This window comes from Rhagoletis pomonella, unplaced genomic scaffold (assembly GCF_013731165.1).
Source record: "Rhagoletis pomonella isolate Grant_MI unplaced genomic scaffold, Rhpom_1.0 Rhpom_scaffold_00001, whole genome shotgun sequence".
NCBI classification, from domain to species: domain Eukaryota; kingdom Metazoa; phylum Arthropoda; class Insecta; order Diptera; family Tephritidae; genus Rhagoletis; species Rhagoletis pomonella.
Window position 1 is genome coordinate 47,879,362 of NW_023458555.1, and position 20,164 is coordinate 47,899,525.

A 20,164-nucleotide genomic window follows, 5' to 3' on the forward strand; every position below is an offset into this window, starting at 1 on the left:
TAATTATACCGGAACAATCAGGGTTCAGAAAGAACCATTTGTGTGAAACAGCACTGAACATGGTAATTGCGGAATGGAAAGAGGATGTAGCTGACAAAAAGGTGGTGGTGGCTGGGTTCTTAGACTTGAAGCGGGCTTTTGAAACAGTTGATAGAGATGTATTGATGGACGTCATATATAAAACTGGTACAGAGGGAAAGCGTTGGAATGGTTCCGAAGTTATTTGAGCAACAGAAAGCAGAGGACGATAATTGGAGATGCAGTATCGTCGGTTACTGATGTAAGCATTGGTCTACCGCAAGGCTCAGTATTGGCACCAATCTCATTTATAATTTATATTGTGGGACAAATGTAAATAGTGCTATTGCGAAGATGCAAGAAGATTTAAATTCTTTGTATAAATGGTTATGCCATAGAAAGCTGAAACTGAACGTAGATAAAACTAAGTATATGATAATATGCAAGAACCAAAACATTATGGCTGAATTTCTTTATTCATTCTGAACGTTTGGAATAAACTTTTTTGTTTACTTATTCTTTAGAACGTTCCTGACGATATGTTAACGTATATTTCAAACGTATTCTGTTTATTCCGGCTGTGAAATGGGATTATCCGGAATGTATAAAGAAACGCAGCCTATAAATAATAATGACTTAAGCGAAGATTAAAAACTATGAAATTCAAAGAGTGAATAAAATGAAGTATTTGGGAGTGATAATCGATGAAACACTAAATTTTGGAGAACATATAGGTTACTTAGAGAACAAAGTTGCAAAGAAAATAGGCTTTATGTATAGAACTTGCGAACATATTAGTCAACATTAAAATATATTGGTATATCGATCGATTATAGAACCACACTTTATCTGCTGCCCAACCATAATACTATTAGCAAGTGATACACGAACTAAGAAACTATAAATACAGCAAAACAAAGCAATGCGATGAATATTAAAATGTAATTCACGAACATCGAAGAATACAATGCTAAATATGTTAAATTGGCTTAGTATAAAACAATCAATTAGCTATTACACATTGAAATTTATACATAATATAAAATTAGGAATGATACCAAATTACTTGAATGATAGAATACACTATAATACTGAGATTCATAATTATGGAACTAGAATTAGCCAAAATATAAGACTGCCTAGAGTAAGAGCGGATGTCGCAAAGAAATCCTTAGAATACGTAGGTTATAAAATGTATAATGAATTACCAAATGAGATAAAAAACTGTCAAAATATCAATAAGTTTAAAGAAAAATTATTTTTATACTGCAAAACGTTAAAAATGTAATATATTTACTTTGAATTAGGTCTTAAAGACCGTAATAAAAAAAAAAAATGGTTTTTGGCATTCCTTTACTTTTTCCCCTTATTCTCTTTTAGTGAATTTTAGTATTGTCACATGAGTCTTCCTGTTTTCACTAACAAACTGGCGCATTGAACACACTCATTGTTAAAACAGCTGATCTGCTGGTGTCGGTGCATCTTGAACACATCGCCGCATTCCCATTACCTAACCAAAACAAAATAAGGACTAAATACAATAACGATGTCCTGGCTTGCGAATGCCTTTAGGAGGGCAATTACCTCACCCAGCATTCAACAGCAACTTGTACAGCAGTGTACTACCTTGGCTCCGGCAGCTACTTCATCACCCGCCAATGCTATCGGTTTACGCCACCTTTCCTTCGAGGAAAAACGTGCTAAAGGACCTTTGATACGCCGCTATGGTTACAAGGAACGCCTACATCAACGGGGGTTGCTTCCCCACTGGGACAATGGACAAAAATTACCAATGCCCGAATATAGACCCAAGAATGTTTGGTCTGAGAAACGTGCGCTGTTCGGACAAAATGATTACATAGATATATTAGGTTCGGATCGTGTGCATCCGGTTCGTGTACTTTATTCAGTGCCCTCCTGGTTGCGTGGTGTTTCCGGCAATGAGTATCAAGTGTTGCTGCGTAAACGTAAAATGCTCGAAAAAACTAAGTATCCAATAGCAAGACCAACAAAGTGGAAACATCTACAGAAACGTATACTCTATCTGTATCGATTCCTTAATCGCAAAACGAAGACAAGTTTCTCGAAACAGTAAATATGAATAGCAGAAATAAATGTTTGCAACAAATTGATTTGTTTTTGGATGACTAGCTTGTGTAGGTGGGTGGCGTTCGGACGTACATTTTTCGGAGTAATGCAATAAAAAGTGGTTCGAAGAAATAAGCATATTTTGTAAGTTGTTGCACTGTAGCAGCTTTTCTTAAAATTATCGATCAATAAATTATTGCAAGAGGAAATTGTGCACATGTTTTATTTGATACTGTTCTTAAGGTCTTAATGGCTTGGAGCGCAGCCTTACGCCGTTACAACCACCATTTTCGTGTATAAAGAATTAAACTATAACGCAAAATGCGACCGTAATATTAGCATGAGATTAACTTAGTAAATAGATTTACTTGTCGTTACTTTAATAAAGGAAGGCCACTACTCATTTTGTTCTAAAATCGAGGTGTGTCTTAAAATCAGTACATAAATTACTCTTTGAAAACCTAACAGATATTGAAAAAAGGCTGAATTAGTTGCCTACTTTGCAATTATCAACCAAATTTCGTCTATTTCCCATTGTTCACTGATACGTTAAAAGACCATTTCATTTTAAATAATTTTTATTTGTTTTTACTTTCATAATGTTATATTTCATAATATATTTTTTCTTTCATAATAATTATACTCATTTTAATCATATAATAATATCGTAATTGTTAGAAGTTATTGTTAAATAATTCGTTTTTGCTTTTTTTGTTTGTATGTAGTATGCATCGTTCGACAAAAATTTACCTTATAACATTCACAAAAAATATGAAAATTAAAACTAGTACTAAATTCAATATTTTTAAATTACTTTAGATAAAAAAAAACGTTAATTAAAAAAAGTAATAATGAAACCTACATATATTAAGAATGGAATAGGAAGTATTGTTATTCGCAGATAATTTTTTACTGGTACATATTCGGTTAAAAAGCTTTTGATAATCGATTTTATATTATTATTAATTTGTATTAAATTGTAAACACATATTTGACTTAAAAACACCAATTAGTTTGAATTTGTATGTTTCGGAAATACTCAGGGTAAAATCAATTTTTAAAGTAAAATATTCTAAAAAAATCTCTACACTCTGAACTTTGAAAATCTTCTCGTCGATCCCTTTTAAGCTAAACTTGTGTTTTTAAACGTCTATGTTTTATCAGAGCACTGAAATGAAATTGTTTCTACATGAATTGCGAAATTTCAGCAGTTTTGAGTATTTTTGCCAGAATTGAGTAGTCCAATTGCAAACAGCGTTATGTGATTTTATAATAGTAAGCCATAAATTTAAAAAACAAACGCCTACAACAACCAGTAAAATCCAAATTGTATATTTTGTTTAATAATCTGAAAATTTGGATAAATAAGAGAAAATAGAAAAAATCGCAGTATGGTAATATTAATATTGCGAGTTTTGAAACAGTAACTGTTACATAGCTAGCTTTTTTTTAGCTTTTCGCGTTCTCTCTACTTCTTTTTTGCGACGTCTTCCTCTAGGCACCGAAACGACCACGTTTTATTGTAGTTTTCTAAGTTCATCAGAAGATGGAGACTTTCGAACATTGCTGGTACTACTGGTACGTTAACCACCCAAAAGTAAAAATCGAAAGAACTTTACATAGAGCACTTTGCAAGTGGACTACTCAATTGATAAAAGAAATGTTCCTTAGGAAAAAGGAAATAAGGAATTGTCATCATTTATAGTTTAGAAATCAAATATACTGATGCTTTTGCTTAAGGCATTTCTAAACACAGCCAGGCCTCACATATGAATGCACATATGTACATACATTCATTAGACTGGGTTGGTCCCCATAAGGAGTATTAAAAAAAAGTTAGGAAAAATTTTGGTTTGGCAGTTTTCAGGACTCGCCAAGGGCGATATTTTGTTTTCAAAATAGGGGAGATGGTAATTGCAATTTTTTTCGCCACCCAGTGTAATGTACATGCATATAGAGGTTAAGTTTTAATAAGCCTTTTTGGCGTGCCCCCATTTTTCGGGATCTTAAAAAAATCGATTTAGCTTTCATATCTTCGTAAATCGTGGAAACGGTGAAATCATTTTTTTTATCGTAATATGCAAAGCAATGATTGTACCTAGTTAAGTTTGGTCTGAAGGCAAACCGCGTTTTCTCAAAATATTACTTTTAAAACTACGCACTATGATTTGAGGATCCTACCCCTTAACCACGGAATTATACTTTGTCAAATCGCCATCGCATTACTTGTTTGATAGGCAAATTTCGCGTATAATGTGACCCGAAAGTGTGAATTTGGCTGGGTTCGAGCTACGTAATAATTACCGCAATATTGCAAGTTTGCTGCTTTTTCAATGCGCTGTTGCTGATGCTACACTGGCAATCTACTGAAATGTTGCAGAAATCGCGCAGCGAAAATTTGTATATTGCATTTAGATTACTAGTGATGAGCATCGGTTTGTCAAACTTGCGTTCTAAATTTTCGCGTAGAATGTTCATATTGCTTTCACAAACGTCCACAAAAAATGTTGCAAAATGCAAAGGTATAAGCTTCCAGGGTTAATGGGGAAGGCGCCTCTACCCGGCTGATTTATGTCCTCCGAAGTCTAAGGCTGACATCATCACCATCCAAGAAATGCGATGGGGACGAGGCAAGGCAAAAAATATTTGACCTGAAACCAGTATGTAATGTCGCTTTTAAAAGTTTTAAACACATATTTCGGCTGTTCTCGCGTCGAGGAGTTAATTTCCATGGTCGCAAGAATCGGAAAATATTTTTTTAAGTTTCTTACAAGTTTTTAGGAAAAAAAGGCTTTACTTTTGAAGGTCATTCCAAAGATAAAGTTGAATGAAAAATAAGCTTGACCTGCCTGGACCTGAAAAACTACTAACGTTGATGTAGTCCATGGTTTCGAACTTTTTAAAACTAAGGTCTATGATTATTGTGTGAATCATGGTCCACTTTTTTCTGACAGGAGATATAAGTTACCTTGGTACACCAAACAACTGAAGCATTTAAAAAATCTTTGTAATAGGCTTAACAAAAAATTCAAAGTGTCCCAAAATAATTCGTGCTATAAAAGATACAAATGCTGTTTGTCTGAGTTTAAAAAACTTGATAAGTCGCTTCGTAAGAAATATATCAGGAACTTCGAAAGCAATATAAAGACCAACCCTAAGGCCGTTTGGCCGTTTATTAAACCAAAGAAAAATAAATCCAACATTCCTACCTCGATGTTTTATAAAAAAAAAACATGCTAATTCGGCCCAAGACTCATCTGACCTATTTGCGGACTTTTTTAGTGCAAATTTCGTTAGTGATGATGATACGGATCCTATTAATCCTACAGTTTATGACTCATACGTATCTTTTGGCTTACTGTTGCTAACCGATTATGTGCTGAAGGATATTTCGAGTTTAAAATCATCCACTCAGACTGATGTAGATGGCCTATCTCAAGAACTGCTCTGCTCTCATTAAGCCTCTACTTTTGATTTTTAATTTATCGCTCTCCACGGGTACGTTTTTAGCAGATTGAGAAGTGTTTATACTACGCCTATTTTCAAAAATGGAAATAAGAGTGATGTTTCGAACTACAGACCGATTGCTAAATTGACAACGGTTGCTAAATTGTTCGAAAGCATTATCAAGGATAAAATTGCTTTTGCAATTCAATATGTAATTTGTCCGAATCAGCACGGCTTCGTTAAGGGGAGATCCACGATATCTAATCTTGCTATTTTTACGGATGACTGCACTAGAAGCTACGAGGCTGGGTATCAAATTGATACAGTATATACTGATTTTGCCAAGGCATTCGATAAGGTGTCCCATAAACTCTTAATTAGTAAATTGGCGTACGTGGGTTTTCACTCCGTCTTCCTCGAAAGGATCAGATCCTATCTATCGGGGAGGTACTCTAGGGTGCAAATCTAAGACAAAACATCGCGTTCTTTTCACGCAAGTTTAGGGGTCCCTCAGGGAAGTATCCTTGGACCTCTTTTATTTATAATCTTTATCAATGACATAAGCTCGTGTTTCTTATTCTTCAAATTTCTTCTATACGCTGACGATCTCAAAGTTTATTCGGTTGTAACGCGACCCGGGGATTCTGATTCTTTTCAATCTGGTCTAGATAGAGTTAACTCTTGGTGTGAAAGGAATCAACTCTTCTTAAATACTGAAACATGTTCTCATATGGTTTATTCTAGAAAGTCGAATACAGTAAGCACATCTTATACGATAGCAGGTACTAAACTGAAATTTGTAGATCAAGTCAAAGACCTAGGGGCTTATTTTGACTCAAAACTCACACATAATACTCATATTAATTTCATTGTTGCAAATTCCTATTCCACGTGGGCTTTTGTGCGTCGCAACAGTTCTGGTTTTTCTGACCCGTACACTCTTAAAAAACTGTATATTGCTTTTGTCAAGTCCCGTCTAGAATATGCCGAAATTATTTGGCGACCTTTTCATATGACGTATATAAACAGGATTGAACGGTTACAAAAGATTCTTTTTTATCAAGTCTGCGCTAAGGTTTCTCAACTTTACGAAGCCAATGCCGTTGCTTACTTTTAAATCTTGATTTGCTCGTTTATCGTGAATGTTATAACTAATATTGTCGATTGCTCAGAAATTCTGCGAAGAATACCGCTCAATATTCCTGTAAGAAATTTGCGGCGTTCTGACTTATTTTACGTGCAATCCGCAGAGTCGAATTATGCGTTGAATGTTCCTATTAGGCGAGCCCTCAGGGAAATCACTTCCTGGATCGTTTTAAAAAAACATAGTCTCGAATTACTTTAATTCATTAATTAGTTGATCACCAACTTAAATTGAAGTTGCATTTTTAAGCTTAGTCAGTAAGAAACTATGTATTCATTGACTGAAATGGAAATAAATAAATAAATACCAAATACCAAACTTAATGCAAACATTTGGAAATTTCACAAAAATTTGTAGTTTTATTACCATTAAGCTTTTGTATAATAAGTGTTAAGGTTGCTAAAAAATTCCGTCGATTTTTGATAATTTTTTTGCTGACGGTGTTACGCTTTTCCTTTAATGCAAAGCTCGGGCTTTATGGGAAAAAATACTTATACCGTCTGAAAAAAAATTTAATGCCTTGCCATACCAAAATTTGGAATTTTCATAATTTTAGTGCTAAGTTTGAAATTTGGACTTACATAATGAGTTATAATTTTATAAAAAAATATTGCACATTTAATAAAAAAAGAAAAATATGTCTCGTCCTTATTTATTTTCCCGCCATTGCATACATTTAACCCCGTGCACGATTCGAAATTAAAGACAAAGGGAGAGAAAATTTTGTGTTAATTTCTTGAAATGTGACACTCTTGTAAGATAAAAAAGGCACATTCCCTGCCCTTTAAAGCTTTGTCAGGAGAGATAGTTGCCGTAAAAATCAGATGGTTGTTTAAAACGACAATATTATCAAATACGTGAGCTAGACAACGACAAGAAGGCAAAAACATATTCTTTGACACGTTTGAGTGTAACATCAAACACATTTTGTACCGGGGAAGGGCAACATTTTTCGAAGAAACGAAGTCAGCATTAGAGAAAAAAGAGAAGGCAAAGTTTAAGCCAAAGACGAAGGCTGATTCTTAGGCTAACTGAAAGGATAAGATATTTTATTGAAATATTTCGAAAGGAATCGAAATTCAGTAATAAAAATTTTGTTAGCGAAAATTATTAAGTTATCGAAACTTATAGTTATCGAAATTTATCCAGTTATCTATTCTTGTCGTGTTATCGCAACGTATCGAATTATTCAAATTGAACAATGTGTATTGAGTTGTTGATATTTATTCAATTATAACTATATATCGAGTTAACGAAATTTATCGGGTTATCGAGTTCTTTCAACTTGTCGAGTTATCGATATTTATAGATTTACTGAAATTTGTCGATTTATCGAATCGAAGTTTTTAGAATTTTCAAAACATATCAAGTTATCGAAATTTTACGGTTATACAAGTTAATCGAGCCATCATCGCTGCTTAAATTTAACCTAGTTATCGATATTTATAGAATTGTCACATGTTTATCGATTTATCTATTTATATCGATATATACATTTTTCAGTTATCGAAATTTATCCAGCCTTCGAAATGCACAGTTAAAGCTCTGCAAGGGTCTTAAAAACTACAAACGGTCGAGTTCCGACAATAACTGGCCAAAACGGCCATACACACATGGGGATGCTACTCACTATTTAAGTGAATCAAAATAAAGAGCATAAATTTCTTGCAGTTTTATAAAGAGCGGAATAAAACCTGAAGTAATCTGGGTATTTTCTTATTTTCACTACTATTCTTCGAAATAGTCATTCTTCAAAATTAACATTCTCCGATGCCAACAAGTCCAGTTATATGCTCGGATCTTGAAGAAAAAAGTGCCTAATCAATTGAAGTGAATTTGAGTGAATCTGAGTGTATGAGCACTAGGGGGGGGGGAGGGGGGTTGAATTCCTTTGCTTATTTAAAAATTTTGCTCTTTGGCTTTTGCCTTAGAGTTTTGGGTGTTCACCGCACAATCCTCAAACTATGCTATAAAGGTGTTCAGGAATTTTGTTTGCAGACGCTTGTGTTTCCTACAAAAAATACCGCCACTCGAATTGTTACCAATTAAAAATGCTATAATTTTGTCTATTTTTTTATTCGAAAACATTGGTTCATTATAAGAACTAATCAGGGTTTAAGAAAAATGTGTTACTGTTCGATGTAGTCATCTTTAACGCGGATAATAGCAGCGAGTCTGTACGGGAATACTTCGCAGAATGCACAAGTGTGGTCTGATGGTATTTCGCCCTAGTGGCGGCGAAAAGCAATCCTCAAGGCGTTGATTGTCTCTATTTTTTAGCTGATTTTTTGGCCTTGAAAATAGTCCATGTTTCCATATGGTTGGGCTTAAGTCCTGTGAATATGGTGGTCATTGTTGCGAAGAAATGAAGCTGGGAAGTTTTTTCTCTAAAAAAACGTTGCATTTCGCAAACTATATGCAATGGTGACGAGTTTTAGTGCAAAATCCAAAGATTTCTACCAAATTCTTTTCGTGCCCAAGGTAACAAAGTATTTTTTTAAATATTTTTTTATGGTAGATTTGTTGATTTGCCTTAACGTCTTGTTCTATATAAAATTCCACTAGACGATATTCGTGCAACATGTGAAGCATTATCGTGCAGACTCGATGCTAATATCCACGCTAAAGATGGCTATATCGAACAGTAAAACATTCCTCTTAAACCCTGACAAGTTCTTATGATGAACTGATGTTTTCGAATAAAACAAACGCAAAACAGACAAAACTATAGCATTTTTAATTGTTAACACTCCAAATGCTTATCCCTGTATTTCCTCAAAACCGTGAATTCCGAAAACTTTCTAATAGTTGGCATACACGGTGCGTCTGACTCGCGAGTAATTTGTGTACGTGTTGACTCGCCCTCGACTACACACAGTTGAATCATTCAGAGTATGCCGGGAGTCATGTTGGTGTAACTAACACATATTTATTTTCACAAACCCATCCAAACCGACTCACGAGTTAAAGCTCAAACAGTCAACGACGTAACGTAGACGTAGGTTGACGCAGACACGATTTACCTTATGGGATTCGCCTGTTAACCAAAACTCATCACCGCATGGCGGTGACGTTGCCGTTGCTGCTCTCTCTCTCTATCAACAGTAAATTTGGTATGCTGCTACACACGTCAACCTAAGTTTACGCTACGTCGTTGACTAACTGAGCTTTCAGACGCACCGTGTATGTCGCCTATAAATCATACCAAAATTGAATGGCATTAAAATTGTAAAAAAAACTAATTGGTTGTATTTGAACAAAAATTTTAACACATCGTTTTATATGTATTTATAAGAGAGCCTGCTAATAGTACCATATACAATTTTTTGTTGTGGTGTGATTCATTGAATATTATCAGTATTCATACTTCTATTATTAATTTCGTTTTATATCCTTTCGCTTCATTTCATTTATATCCTTGCTTAATTCTCTGTTTTTATTTAAGTAATTTTTATGGTTAGGCACAAAGTATGTTTTCCATTTTTATTTTAAATTACTGGCTTGAATCTTCCAACCCAACACCTTCCACATCCCTCAACTTTGTTATACCTTTATTGGAGGAGTTTGTTTTTGTCATTTTTCATTTAAAGTACGTATGCAATGTATTAGCACTTTTTTAATATATTTCTGGCTACAAAACACATACATACTTATGTACATACGCACATACTATAGTATGTATACCATATCCATAAGTCGCCCCAATTGGCTTATTACATACATATGTATGTATGCACGTGCATGTACTTGCAATTGGAAAAATACTATTTATACACATCCTAATTTCGGTAAGGTTCTATTGTTACAAACATACATACATATTCATCGTTTGGTTATGCGGTATTTTTTATACATATTTTGTTTCTTGTTTTTTTTTTTAATTTTTTTACTCAAGTGTACTTCGATCTACTAAACTATTTATTTTTTATTTTAATTTTTAATTAGTAATAACTAGACGCTATTGTGTTTGTCCATGTTTTTATTGTTGGTGTTTTATTTTGTTTTGCGTTTCATTTTACTATAGTTTCATTATTATTTGCAAATGCTTTTCTACAAAATTTTAATATAGTCTGTATGCGTGTGTGAGTGTATTTTTTTATTTGTAAGTGTGTTTAGTTTGCTTGTTTAAATAAGGCGTCACTGCAAAATCTGAAAATATCGTACAAACCATAAATTTTTTATGTGCTTAAATTTTTTATGTGTTGACCAAAATCATAAATAGACTGCTTATTTGTATGCAGAAACGAAGCCTAAAACTATGAACCCCATAACTAAAATAAAATGTATACAAATTTATTTGTTTTTCTTATGGTTAAGTGATAGATATTTTTAGGGTTCGTTTCCTGCATAAACTTCCACAGTCTAATCATAAAGCTCAGTTGCGAAGTACTATACCTCAAGTCTGTAAAAACAATGAAAAGCGAAACTTTAAAATTAAAAATAATTAAATCTCTTTCGCCTTTAAATTGATTCAAAATGTTCTCTTGCCATTGCTTGTCATTTTAATCACTCTCCAATGGGTGGCTCACGAACTCTACCGATGTTTGTTAGGTACTAATAATTTAAAAGAGTAAAGATTTTGATGCAAAAAATTTCCAATCAGGCTATTTAAGGCTTGTTACACACAAGGGTGCAGCACATTTGCCTTGCCGCAATTGCATTCTAAAATACATAGGAACGAGTTTCGACAAATATGTATGCATAGCACAATTTATTCGCGCACATATGTATCTGTGTTTGTATGGAAAATTAGCTTATGTTGGAACGCTGGCTTTAATATAAGGTGACAGGTAACAAGATCAACGGAAATAAGGTCAATTGACTTTATTTCCCACCCTGGTGCGAAATAAAGTCAATTGACATTATTACCTTTTCAAAAGCGAAATAAAGTCAACCAAAATTTGGAAATAAAGTCATTGACGCTATTTCCTCATTCAAATGGAAATAGCAAGGCGAATTTATATAAGGTGATTTTGTGTATATGTTTTGCCGCACGGCTTCTGATATCAAATTGAAAAATTTTGTGTGTAGAACACACTCTTACAGATTTTGGCCGTTTATGCCGCCAAAGCAAAAACAAAATACATTTAAATTTTTGTTTTTGTACTCCTGCTATCACCTTAAATTAATTCGCCTTGGGAAATAGCGTCAACAATGCTTAAAGTATGTGTGCTTTCATACAAAAAAATGTTGTTCTTACAATAAACATTGCCCCGTAAGTGTTGTTTTTTAATAGATGACAAAGGTTATTGCCAAGTCCTCAGTGTGGTGATATTAATCCACACACAATCATGAACTACCACCAATTGATTTTATTAAAAAATTTAAATTATGAATATGTAAAAACACGATGCGAAAAACTAAACGCAAAGCACAGCTGGAATACGAGAAATATTTGAAGAAAGAGGGTAGAAATGAATCAGAACTTGCAAAACATGTTTCGTTTCCACAAAAATAAAGCGAACACTATTAAATTGAAGAAACAGTCCATGTCCAAGCACCCCGGAGGAACCCTGAAAGAATTCTGTGTTTTAAATTAGCATATTTTGAACGAATTCGGAATGTCTAAGGTGGAAAAAAACCATCCTTACTATAAGGAAACAATTATAGAAAAGGAATTTTCTTACACTGTATTCATGTCTCCGCCAGCAATTTGTAACATCATTTAAAAGCAGCTAAGGAGAAGGACACACAATTTATTAGATGGGACATTCAACAAGCCAATGTGTCAAAATGCGGGTATAAACAATTATTGATTATTTAATATCGGAACCGAGATCATGTAAATTAATTGATTGGTTTTCACACACTTTTGAAACACAAATTATATGCTTTTTTACTGCAGACAAATTGTTGCCAAAACACAGCAGAAATCTTCCAATCAGGCCTGCCAACTATCCTTAGTTATGAGGTGCCATATTGAGGATAAAAAAGTGCCAAAATGTGCCAAATAGAAAAATAAAAGTGCCAAAAAAGATGCCATTCCTTTTAATCATTCACATTTAGCAATAAAATAAAGCTACATTTTCAAAACAAAATTGCAATGATAAAATAAGATAAACCAGTTGAATAGCCTTTATAAATTAGAAAATTTTAGTTGAGAAAAGGAAGTGCACGCGAAGGATTTCACAAAAATGTATTGAAATGTTATTTTTTTTTTTTTAAAGTGCCATTTTGGCACTTTGTGCCAAATCGAAAAATTAAGTGCCATTTGAAGTAAAATAGGGACAGATGGTACGGTTTGAGCCAAGTTGGCTCCCTGCTTCCAATAACTTACGAATATAAAAATGTGACATATCGAGGGCTTGAATTCATTAGGAGCGTTCGTTTAAAATCTCCAGTAAAAAACATCCAACTGTCAAATTCTGGCGAAATGTACTTCTGTTCTCTCACAAGAGAAAAATATCCAAAATAGTACGCGAACAGAAAATTTGCAGAAACTTGTAAGTTAGACGAACAGCTGATATAATTTTTGTTTACATTCAAAAGTGTAAAATTTCAAACGTACGAAAAGTCATCACAAAGTTATACTGACACAGCTTATTGATTAAACATATACATAACTACTTATTTCTTACAAGTTTAATTAGTCGCATTTTGCAATTTTTAACTTCCAAACCATCAAATTCAATTTGGTGATTTGCGTAAATGCCAACCAGCTGTTTTTGATCAGCTGTTTTCCTGTTGGCAAATCGTTGTTGGCAAAAATTTTTCCAGCAGAAAGCAGCAGCTTCCCCTCAAAAGGAAATGTTACTTTGCTCTCTCAATTTCCCCTACTTTGAACGCGCGAACGCGGGCCGCCGCGAAGCTAAGCAAATTTAATGTTTGAAAGAGCAATAATTTCAATGGATTTTATTTCGCTTTTAAAAAGGGAATAATGTCAATTGACTTTATTTCGCACCAGGTTGCTTTTTAAGGTTTTTGCAATGATTTGTTAAGTTTTTTTAATGAAAAAATTTTAACTGGATTTAAGTGAAATTATAAAAAATATTACTAATTCCCTTCAAAAATCATGGATATGAAAAATTTTAGCATTCTTTGGCTATTACCTATTGAAAATAATTTTTTGTTTTCTGTTAAATTCCATATGAAATTCAAAAAATTAAAATCATTTTTCCCTTCAAGTGAAAAACTATGTAAGTAAAAATTTAAAATTTTGTACAAAAATTAGCAAAAATCGACAAGGTTTCATCAAAATTTTGAGCTTTTTAATTAGATTTCTACGAAACATTCTGAGTATGCAGTTTTGTAGTCCATTCGATTCAAACTGCAAATTTAAGTGACTAGGAAGAAATGTGCATACAAAAAATTGCCAAAAATCAACGGTAAGTCCAAGCTACTTCAAACGTGTACTTTATTATACTAAAATTTTAATGGTTAAAATTTGTTAAAATTCGTCGAATTTTTTTTAAATGTTCTACAAAGTTTGAAATTTTGATTTACATGTTTTTTTTTTTTAAATGGTTACATATATTTTCATAAAAAATAATAAATATTTTTAAACAAAGCAAAGTAGCCAAAACTTGCTAAAGGGTATTTTCCCTATTTACATTCACGCCACATTTTTTTGATTATTTTTCATGTTTCTTCTCCTTGTGTTGTTTTTAAATAAAACTGTATTAAAAGATGTTACGTCTTTTTATTCTAAAAACAAAATTGTATGCTCGGATCTGGCCACCGTAACTATGGGTAATTTAATAAGTTTATGTGACTAAAAGTGGTTTTTCATGCTAACAAAAATAAACTCAATAAAGATAGGAAACAAAAGGCTATTTAGAATTTCGTTGCTGCAAAGTGTACTTAACTTTTCAGCAGACAAATTAGGAAATTCAGTGAATTCAGGATTTCAATTGAAGTTAATATAATTTGGCAACATTTTCTAAAATTAGCCACTGCATAAATTGTTTTTGTACCTAACCGTAAGTTTTTCCTTTAATATAAATATTTAGAAAAAAAACCGCATTCAAAGTTTTTCGATAATGAGAAATATCGAAGCGATCCCTTTTGACCCATCAGTTGTCAAGGGTTAAATTTATTTTTTTTTTGCAAAAATTTAGAAAATCGTATGCCACTCAAAAAAAAGCGTGTTTTTTAATAATCTACTTGATTACCCATAATTAATTTTGGCCATAAAAATTGGTCACATTACCCATAGTGCAGCGGTGTAAAAAGCGAAATATAAAGGAAACAATGTGACGTAGGTTTGTTTTCGTCACATAATAATTATTTGATTATCGATTTTTATAGAAGAAAAGAAATTAAAATAGGAAAATATGTGGCTGTTATAAATTGACGAAAAAAAGTAAAAAATTATTGTAATTTTATGATAGCAGAGAAAATAAGCTGAATCCACGATTCGAATACTAATGACCGATTAGCAGTGGTTTCTTTAATTAAATGAGATTTGATCGATTGTGGCTGTTTTTCTTTTGTTTATTTAATGTTTATTATTTTTCCATAAAAGCCTAGCTCATTATATAACAAACAAGATATAAATCCACATTTCAAACTTTGTGCAAAAATTATAAAAAAATTGTAAAGTTTCAGCTAGATTTTCAACTTTTTATTCCGATTTTTAAGAATTTTTTTTGAGTATGCAGTTTGATAGCCCATTATTTTCCAGGGTAATAATGTCCAAGTTTTAAATTGCTAAAGAATCGCGTTGATTTTTAATATATTTTTTTTCTCTTGTAGACATTTGGTTAGGTGGTCGGTTGTTGAAAATGCTAAACTACGTTCTGATAAGAAGGAACATAGCAATATTTCAGCCTTTTTTGCGTTCATTGCATTTTCAATGAAGTCTTAAAAAAGTCGCCTACTTTTTTCTAACTTTTTATGCTGCTACAGCTTTTTTTGTGCTTTTGCGAACGTGCGTTTTGCAATAGATAAGCTCTTCCTGATTTGGCTTTTAACGTGCTATTGCAAACATTGCAATAAGCCTCGTAAGCTCAAGAGTTTACAAAACCAGCCTTTGAACGCGGGATCCTTAGTCCAAGAATCAAAAAAAAATATGCATCGTATTTAAGTCATTTGCGTCCAAAGGATAAATACCTTTTGAAGAAGCTGCTGCAAAAAAAAACAAAGCTTGTAAAGATTTATTAAGAAAATAATTCAAAATCAGTTCTACTTACAAGATTTAGTAACAGAGAAAAATTACTGGGAAGTTAAAAAACGTAATTTTTTGCACAAAAAACGTCCGAACGTCAACAACATACAAAAAACGTCCAAATGACGTTAAAAACGTCAACCTGGCAACGCTGGTACCATCTGAAAAGGTTTTCTTTTCAAGAATATTTAAATTTATTAAGTTTACCAACGGCATTTTTAATGCAGCTTGCGCCTTTCTAACATATCACTTATGTAACTTTTTCTTCTATTTGGCAAACCCATTAACTTAAGGAAACATAGGAGAAACATACATTTTTTTTCTGTAAAAGATTATCCCTTTCTAAACCTTGGAATTGGTTAAAATCATTATGAAAAATATTATAATGCCTTTTAATATTATATCTTCGCAGTCCTTTAATGGGTATGTGACAGAAGAAACATTGCATTACACCAAATGCCTTTGAAATTATCAACAATTTTTCCTCAAACATTTTTATGGCCCTATTAGGTATGTATGGCGACTGATAGACGACGGGTAACCATATACAAAAATTCGAATTACGTAGGGCAACTGGCTATTGACTATCGGCTATTGACAAGGGCAATATTCTGTTCCCGCTTATGACGATTTTGTTATTTGTTTACATACATGTGCGAATGCCCAGGCGTGGTTAATTAAGACATCTTTCGGGAAATACATAGTGGAGCAGTTAACGGATCTATCTAGTGCTACAATAGGCGACTTATACAAATTCATAAGCGGTTCTAAATGGTTTGCCTGAACCGCTGGAATGTTCTGACAGGTAGGCTACGGTATAATAAAATATCATTGTCCACGAGAAGTGCACAAAAATGGCGCTTTTATGCGCTAATTCATTCCTGAGCGATAGCTTAGGTAGCACTACAACCAACCAACCAACATAAATTGTTGAACTGATTGGAGCAAAGTTGCCAGTTACTTCGAAATGTACATGTCAAAAAAGTAATTTCGGATGTTAGAAGAGCGTTAGAATATATGTGATGAGCGCACTGCTCACATGAGTACCTTTGCCGACCTCTGCTTTAAATCGAAACTTTATATGAAAATGTCCCTTCATAAAGCTCTTTAAATTTACTTTACTTTTTATGAATAAGGTCAAAAGCCTTTAAAAAGCGGAAAATAAAAGTCAAACAATTTGAAGGAAAATAAGTTTGTAAAAAAATAGATTTAAAACAATCTTTCTAATTATAAAGTACGAACATAGAAGCAGGTTTTCGAAATATATCGACACCAGTACCACCTACCGGTTAAATTTTTATTTAGTTATTTCCTTCTATGGACTATAAATACGGGTGTTTCAAAAGTCTTGACTCCTGCTCCACCTAGTGTTGACTGAGTCAAAAGAAGTTTAACGAACAAGTAAAGAAGAATAAGTTTGGGCGAAACAGAACTTTATACATATAACCGGCGCAGGTATCAAATATTGTCGTCTCAACTTTCTCAACTACCTGTGCATGATAAGCAGGGTTGTTTCTCCCGGTTTCAAACGTTTTCGATAATATGAGTTAGAATTAATGATATAATTGAACCAAACTTAGAAATCGATAAAGTGGTTACTGAGATGCACCCCTGTAGTCATAAAGTGGGCGGTGCCATGCCAAATTCTTAAAAGTCTATAGCAGTCTGATTTATTGTTAAGAGATTGTTGTAACTATTAACTTAGAGAAAATTAGCATCCTCAAGTTTTCGTATTTCTGAAATTTACCGTTATACGGGAAGCGGGTGTAATATTAGTTGGATTTGAATAATTTTTAACGAATGGCTTTTCCGTACCAAGGTTATTAAGTGCACCGAGTTTGGTGGAAATCGATAAAGTGGTTACAGAGGTACAAATTTGTGGTCATAAGTGGGCGGCACCACGCCCCTTATCCAAAAATTTACAATAATATAATTTTCTGCTAAGTGGTTATGGCAATCATCGATTTTAAGTGAATTAGCTCAGTAGATATTGATTTATCGCAGTTTTCGTGTTTCTCTCAGTTACCGTTATATGGTAGGTGGGCGTGGTTATTGCCCGACTTCAAAGATTTTCAGCAGATTTCTTAGATAGACTCTGGGCAAGGCTCGTACCGAGCATTTCATCATAAGTGGGCGGCGTCACGCACAGTTTCCAAAAATTCCATAATAATATTTTTTCTAACAAAATTCTACCTCACATACTAATTTTTAACAATTTGCATCCAATATTTATTGAAATATATCGCAGTTTTTGCATTTTTCGAAAATACCGTTATATAGTAAGGGGCGTGGTTACAGTCCGATTTCACCAGTTTTCAATACCAATCTACCTTGGATTAAGGGCAACGTCCATACCAAATTTCATTGAGATATTTAAATTTTTGCACGCGTCATCGTGAACACGGACGGATGGACGGATAGACAAACATGGCTTAATAGACTTCTCTATTCACTCTGAACGTTTATGTATACATTTGTCTATATCTATCTCGATTCGTTTTGGCTGTTACAAACAACCGTTGTGCACAAGTGCGCTCGGGTATAAAAATATGGAGCCATTTCATATCTCCAAAGAACTTCCACTTACAGGGTTTTTTGCAATATAGGCAACTTTTTTTAAATATCTTATTTATCCGAAAATTTTTATCGAGCTTGAGGCCGTTTTTAATGAAAAACTTATTGTGGAAAAGCAAAAATTGTTATAAGGCCATAAAATAACAAAAACAAATAACTTAAGGACGAGCACACCTAAAAGTTAAAACATTCTAAATATAGAATTATTAACAAAAACCAACAATCACATGATCAAGAGTGGATTGGAGCGGAATAGCTCAGCTTGATTGTGTTGGCTTAACAAATGAAAAAGTGGAAAAAAAGCAACGATAATTTACAAGGCGAACTTAGCACAGTGCGTAGGCCACTGGCTGAGTCAGTGGGATCGTCGGTTCGAATCCTACTGAAAGAAGTCTGATGAGGAAATGTGGTGATTTCCGAAATAGCTATCACTTCTACCATTTTTTGAAATTATTGTTTCTTTCCCACGATAAGTTTTTCATTAAAACCGGCCTCAAGCTCAATAAAAATTGTTGAATATAATTGTTATAAGGCCATAAAATAACAAAAAGAAATATCTTATTTATCGTAAAAATTTATTGAACTTGAAGCCGTTTTATACGTAAAATATTGTAGACATTTTTTTCGCTAATCTTATATATGTATATAAAAAAGGCTGACAATTACCGAACAGATTTAGTTTAAATTTGTACCATTTTCGGTAGGTGGGCTCGAGGTCGAGATATCTCTAAAAACTGCGTTAACAAATCGATTTCATTGAAATCCAGAGCATGCATTTGTCACGTAAAACTTATATTTTATTCGAAAATTGGCCCGATGGGTATTGCTAGAGTCGATATATCTCTAAAAACTATATTTATGTACATATTTAGCGTTTCAATTTAAATTAAGAGCATACAGTGACTCAATCACCACGTGTGGATTTTTTTTTTTAATATTCGTAATATTTTTCGAGCAAAATTTTTTTTGTTATTTTTCTATAAAAATACCATTCAAGCTTCAGACCAGACTAAAATTGTATGGGCTATAAACTGCTTTGTATATCTATGCAGTCTAAAGATTCAAATTAAAAAGTTGAAATTTTGATGAACTTTTGTTGAGTTTTCCTAAATTTTGTATAAAGTTTGAAACTGTGATTTATATGGTTTTGGTCAAAGCTCGGGCGGTATTTTAATAAAAAAGTAACAAACAAAATTTAGCTCGAAAAAGATACGAATTAAAAAAAAAAATCAACACGTGGTAATTTTTTTGAGTCACTGTATATTAACAATGTACTTTTCCGTAAAATTGGTCTGATAGGTATCGCTAGAGTCAAGATATGTATCTTTAAACCCGTATTTGTTCGATGAATCTTACTGAGATCGAAGTAAGTATGTATGTCTAAATTTTTTAAGTACTATTGATTCAAATTAAAAACTAGTTACTGTTTGAAAGACATCAGCAATTCCATCCGTAAACTAACTGATAAATTTCTTATGGTCCCTAAACTCTCCCATTTTTTTTTATTAAAAAATAAACGTTATTTTAGTACTTGATGCACTTTCTATATATTCAGCCTCATTGCGTAAGTCGTAAATTAGGCTGAATTATACGACTCGACAATATTGACATTGCATACTGTCGCGCTGAAATAAGTAATCGACGAAAATCGTCGAAAACTACGCAGTGCTGCCAAGTTTTTCCGTTTTTATACATTAGTCGAGTGGAAATTTTAGGCAATAACATGAAATTTTCGATACGATTCGATTCTCGAAAAATGACATGCATTCGACCCGACACGACTCTCG

The 20,164-nt window shown here is 33.2% G+C and overlaps 1 protein-coding gene across 1 annotated transcript; it reads left to right on the plus strand.

Moving 5' to 3' along the window:
* The first annotated feature begins 1,463 nt into the window (after window positions 1-1,463).
* On the plus strand, window positions 1,464-2,315 carry LOC118745389 (39S ribosomal protein L51, mitochondrial). Its single transcript, XM_036478858.1, has one exon. It carries the CDS (start codon window positions 1,565-1,567, stop codon window positions 2,111-2,113), a length of 549 nt encoding a protein of 182 aa, XP_036334751.1. The 5' UTR covers window positions 1,464-1,564; the 3' UTR covers window positions 2,114-2,315.
* Window positions 2,316-20,164: the final 17,849 nt, after the last annotated feature.